At 61.7% G+C, this 5,228-nt stretch overlaps 1 protein-coding gene across 1 annotated transcript in view; it reads right to left on the bottom strand.

Annotated features, from left to right (window-relative positions):
• Positions 1-2,429: 2,429 nt before the first annotated feature.
• Positions 2,430-5,228, bottom strand: part of LOC112548518 — a 19,502-nt gene continuing 16,703 nt past the window's right edge. Inside the window, 5 exon segments of the mRNA XM_025194525.1 lie at positions 2,430-2,773; positions 2,920-3,231; positions 3,441-3,984; positions 4,364-4,425; positions 4,947-5,225. Coding sequence (XP_025050310.1) covers positions 2,430-2,773; positions 2,920-3,231; positions 3,441-3,984; positions 4,364-4,425; positions 4,947-5,225 — 1,541 coding nt within the window.

Genomic DNA, 5,228 nt, shown 5'->3' with positions numbered 1-5,228 from the left:
GCTGGGTTTGGAAAATTTGGGTTGGTAAAAGAGTGGGATAAACCCCATAGAAGTGGCCAGGGAAAGGACTGTGCTGCAACTGTCACTTGGGGGAAAGAGATGCAGCAAGGGAGGATGCTTGTGTGGCCTGAGACCCAGGGAGGCTTGGTCTGAGGGGAAACCTCCATCTGCAAGGGCCCAAAGGTTTAGCTGTAGCGTCCAGGTCCTGAACATCTGGACACAACTATGGGTAGTACAACATGCCAAGGGTTACCCATTCGCCCCTTCAAGACTGCCCTGTGCTAGGCCTCAGCGGTGTCTGCTGGCAATGGCCATGCCAGGACAGAGCCACAAAACCTGGGTCAGAGCCCGCTCCTAGATGGGAGATTTCACACAAACATCAGCACTGAAATTCTTGCCCTCCTGGGGCTGCTTCCCAAGGGCACCTCTGGCTTTGAGTGGGAAGATTGTGCAGGGGGTTGGTTGCCTGGATGTTCCCCATTGAAAGTGGGGTTTATTTTGGCTGGTTTTCCTGTGCTGGGACACGGTGAGTGGCTAGATGCCAAGAAGCCATGTGCGACACTGCTTAGAGCAAAGTCTGTGCATGCTGAGCCACGAAAGCGCTCCCCACTGGGGCTTCTCCTTCCCTCCAAAAGGGGCATTTGGATCCAGCCCATGCAGCCTACTTTGTCTCAGGGGCTGAGGCAGATCCTGGCAGGGCCACATCCTCCATGTTCCCATGTCCAGACCCTGGGCATACCTCAGTGCATTCCTCGTGGCTGGGGGCTCCTGGCTGGTGGCTGTGTGCTGTGGCTCATCCCTCCCACTGGGCCCGACACCACCTGGAAGAACCCACGTGTCCCAGATTCAGTTACGGGCATCCCCCAGGGATGGTGCATGGCAGGGAGGAGGGTTGTGTGTGTGGGCAGCAGCTTCAGCCCTCGACTGACTGGATATGTGACAAGGGCCTCTGTGCCCTCTCGAGGTCAAGCTGTGTTTGACCCAGACTTTGCCTCTTGTGCTCACGGCCGTCCGCCCCTGCCCTGCCCCAGCTGGACACTCTCCGTTTGCTGAGGGCTGGTACCTGCCTGGCAGGGTCCAACACAGAGCTGCCGCTACAGCGCCGAGTACCATCATGCTCTGGGGGCTGTTGGGGAAGACTGCCAAGGGGCTGGCAGCCGTGGAAGGAGGAGGGAGGAACCCAGAGCTTCCCTTTCCCTGCAATTGCGGCACCCAGCACAGGGACAGCAGGGCCTGAGCTCCAGCTGACGTGTCAGCAGCCAGGCCCGAGATGAAGGAGACATGCGCGAGTGAGCATTAGCACTATTATCTTTATTTTGGTAGCCCTTAGGCCACATGGGGCTGGGCCCCTATGGGCAGAGAGCGAGAGAAACCTCCCACCCATGGGCTCTCTGCTCAGCCCCACTGCACAGCCCACATGTGGGAGGGAGGACAGCAGGAGCAACCTCCTTCAGCAGAGCCCTGGATATGACCCAACCCTTGGCCTTGTGTCCCAGCCCCAGCCTGATCCCTCAGCCCAACCCACCCCAGCCATGGGCACCATCCCTGGCATAGCCTGGGTGGGATCATGAGATGTGGTGCCAGCGATGCTGCCTCTATACTTGGCTGCCTCCTCTCTCCACAGCTGTTTGTGGCTCTGGCGGATGCTTAATGGCCTAGAAAACAAGCAGAACAAGCCCGTGACTTGCTGTCTGGGGCCCGTGGGTCCATTTACCCAGCAGAGTTGGAGCCTGTGGACTTCCTGGGGGTCCAGTAGGACCATAGTCTGCATCTGCTGCTGGGGCATGGGGGGAGCACCAGTGCCAGTGCCAGTGCCAGGATGAAGCCTGCTCCTCAGGAAGTGGAGCCTGGGGCTGGGAGAGATAATGGAGCTGGGGAAGTCAGGCCGGGGTTGGGAGCTGTAGTTGACATACAGGTCACTGCAAGGATCTCTCCGCCATGACAGGAGCCCACATACCCCACAGCCCCAGGCACTGAGAACACTCGATGCCTTCCCCTGCCTGCACAGGCTGACTGGGAGGGGGAAGTTCCCAAATGGCACAGAAATTGCCCCCTACAACTGAGACCCAGAGGCAGGAAATAGGGGCCAAAGGCCTCTTGAGGCTGCAATATGTGGGAGTGGCAGGTCAGTGGGCAGCCCCTGTCCCCAGGCACTCCCCATCCCAACTGGCATGAGCCCAGCTCCTGGCAGCCTCTGCTGTGGGCTTCCCTCATCCAGCCAGTGCAGCACCTGGCACCTCCTGCCTCAGACAGCTTCCTTGAGGGCCTGGAGAGAGGGGTCAGGCAGGGTCAAGGGGGTCACATTCCCTCTGGGCTGGGCCAAGCAACAGGCAGGTCAGCTCCCCTATGGACCGACCACGACCAAAACCAGAGCGGGGCCTATGATAAGGCCCCTTATCCCAGAACAGGTGCTGGGCCTGTCCCGTCCCCTACTGCTTACTGCTGCTCCTCTCAATGGCGGTCTCCAGGGCGAGGTGTCCCACGCGGCAGATGTACTCTGACCCCTGGTCTTTGGAAGTTAAGAGGATGAGTCTGGTCTCCTGCTGGAAGCTCTTCCCGTCCCGTGCCAGGACGGCCGTGCCGGGCTCCACCCTCCACTCTTCTGAGTCGCGCAGGATCACAGCAGTGTCCTCCCCCTTGCCCCTCCGCAGCCAGGTCACGCTCAGCTCCCCCGGGAAATGCCCCGTGATGCAGCAGCTCAGGATGACTCCCTTCCCCTTGTCCATGGACTCAGTCTGGGAGATTTTGGACATGTCCGGGGGCCGCAGGACACCTGGGGAAGGGAACAGGCAGAGGCAGGGACAGGCCCCGTCAGGGGAGCCGCGGCCTGGCAGGGGCTGCTCCCCGGCCCCTCACACACCACACAGACCCCACACCCCTGCAGCGGGGCTGGGACCCCAGGACACGGCCCCTTCTCACCCGCGGCACTCAGGCTGCGCTTCATCTCCATCGGGGGCTCTCCGGGGCCGTGCTGGACGCACACTTGCACTCGCAGCTCCGGCCGGGTCGGGCTCCGGCTGGGCACTCTCCAGACGCTCGTCGCGGTGAACGTGCCGCCTGCGTTCCTGTCTATCTGCGCGGGGTCTTCCCTCCAGCTCTCGGCCCCGTCCCAGCTCCACTGGATCGGGGGCACCTCCCTGGGGTAGAAGTTGTGGAGCTGGACAGCAAACGGCACCTTGTCGCGGGGGTCCCATTCTGGCAACACCTGGATCTCAGACAGCTGCGGCCGGGCTGGGGGGATAGTGGGGGTGTCAGTGCAAGAGACTGCTGGGATCCTACTTGGCAGTGATGGATGGCTGGGCCCCCCTGGGAGCTATGTGGGGTGGGGTGGGTGAGACCTGCCCACCCCCAGGAGCTGTCTCATTCTCAGTCCCATCCCTCCATGACAGCAGCAGTCTCTGACCACACTCAGAGGTGGTATTGGGGCGCTGGGCACTCACCCCACACCCGGATCTCCGGGGACACTCGCTCCTCTCTGATCCGTTTGGCCTCGTGGAGGAAGACGCACCGGACCCGCGCCCCGTCGTCCTGCAGCGTGGGGGTGAAGGTCAGGGAGGACGTGAGGCGGGTCCCAGCTCTCTCCTCGGTCACTCTCCAGCCCGGGGGGAGGGCGGGGAGCAGGGGCTGGGGGGTCACTCTCCAGCCCGGGGGGAGGGCGGGGAGCAGCGGCTGGTGCTCGGGGCTCTCCTGGTCCCCAGCGCTCTCAGGCACCGTCCTGTCCTCGCTGTGGATCCTCTCCCATGTCACAGCCACGTCCTCAGGGAACGTCCCCTCCATGGAGCAGCGCAGGGTCACCTCCTGGCCCAGCAGGCACCGCTCCGGCCCCTGCACCTCTGCGACATTGTAGGAGACCACCCAGCCTGGGGGCCAAGCAACAAACACACAGGACATGAGTCATCCTGGGATCATCCTGGGGACATGTCCACTCTGAGCCCTGGGCAGGGAACCATGGGATGAAACCTGCCTGGGGTAGGGCAGTACTTCCTGTGGGAAAAGCCTGGCCATGACACTGTGTTCCTGCTCCATTGTGTTTGCCCTCCACCCTCGCTGCCCACCCCTGCCTCTGTGACTCTGCAGCCAAACCACATCTTCCCACTCTATCTTTTCCCATTTTCTTCAATAAGTAACGTGGTGGTGGTCCCTCCTCCAGCTCTGATCACCTGGGAAACCTGTCAAGTGTGGGTTCCAGTCTGGTTGGGAATCACAGACGTATCCTCTCCACCCCCACATGTCCCTACTCTGTCACTGCCGCCCTCTGCCCTCTCTGGCCCATCCCCTCCCTCTGTGACCCTGCAGCCCAGCAGCATCTTCCCGCTCTACCTCTTTTTCTCTTCCTCCAGAAGTAAATGGCTGTAGCGGCTGCAGCTCCTGCTCCAATCAGGATCCCCAGGATGGCACCAACCATGGTGCCAGTCTTATCTGCTTCTGTGCATGGTAGAGGGAGGAGAGAACAAGGCACAGCTCATCCTGTGGGAGTATTCTGGAGGGTGCAGGGTCTTGCTGGAGACCCCTGAGCCAGCCCCCACCCTGAATCCCCTCCTCACTCTGGCTGCAGGGGCAGGGCATGTGCAGGGCCTCATCTCCCCTGCAGCTACTTCTGGTGCATGGCCTGGCATCATTTATGCCCCAGCTGCTGCCCTCACAGTCATGGACCAGGGTTTGCTTTGGGATGCTGGGGATCGCTGGGGCCGGCCATGCACTAGGAACACAGAGGCCTGGACACAGCAGCCCAGGAGGCCCCTCCAGGACTGTGTACCTCTGCTCCTTGGTGCTTCAGCTCCTTCACGAGGGAAGGAGCATTGCCACTGGCTAATGCAGCCCCACACCATGCTGGTCTTCAGCTTAGCACTGCCTGAACACTGGCCTGGAGCACCTCTGTGCTACCTCCAGGAAAGGAAAGGGAACTGCTTCCATGTCTAGAGTCAGGGAAGGAGGCAGGTCCCAGCTTGGACTCTCACCTAGGATGTCCAGGGGGATGTCCTCCTGCTGCAGCTGCTCTAGTGCCGCATGGCGGACACGGCAGGAGAAGACACTGCCAGCATCGCTGAGGGTGGGGGTGAAGGTGTAGGTCAGGGTGAGGTTGAAGGTCCCGTCCGCGTTCCTCTGGGGGCTGGAGCGGGTGGAGCCCTTCAGGACCTGCCCGTCTCTCAGCCACGCCATGTCAACATCCACGGGGAAGAACCTCCCGACGTGGCACAGGAGGGAGGTCTCGGCGTCAGCCACGGCTG

This window comes from Alligator sinensis, unplaced genomic scaffold (assembly GCF_000455745.1).
Source record: "Alligator sinensis unplaced genomic scaffold, ASM45574v1 scaffold1186_1, whole genome shotgun sequence".
In the NCBI taxonomy this organism is placed as follows: Eukaryota; Metazoa; Chordata; order Crocodylia; family Alligatoridae; genus Alligator; species Alligator sinensis.
This window is presented reverse-complemented; position numbering and strand designations above follow the sequence as displayed.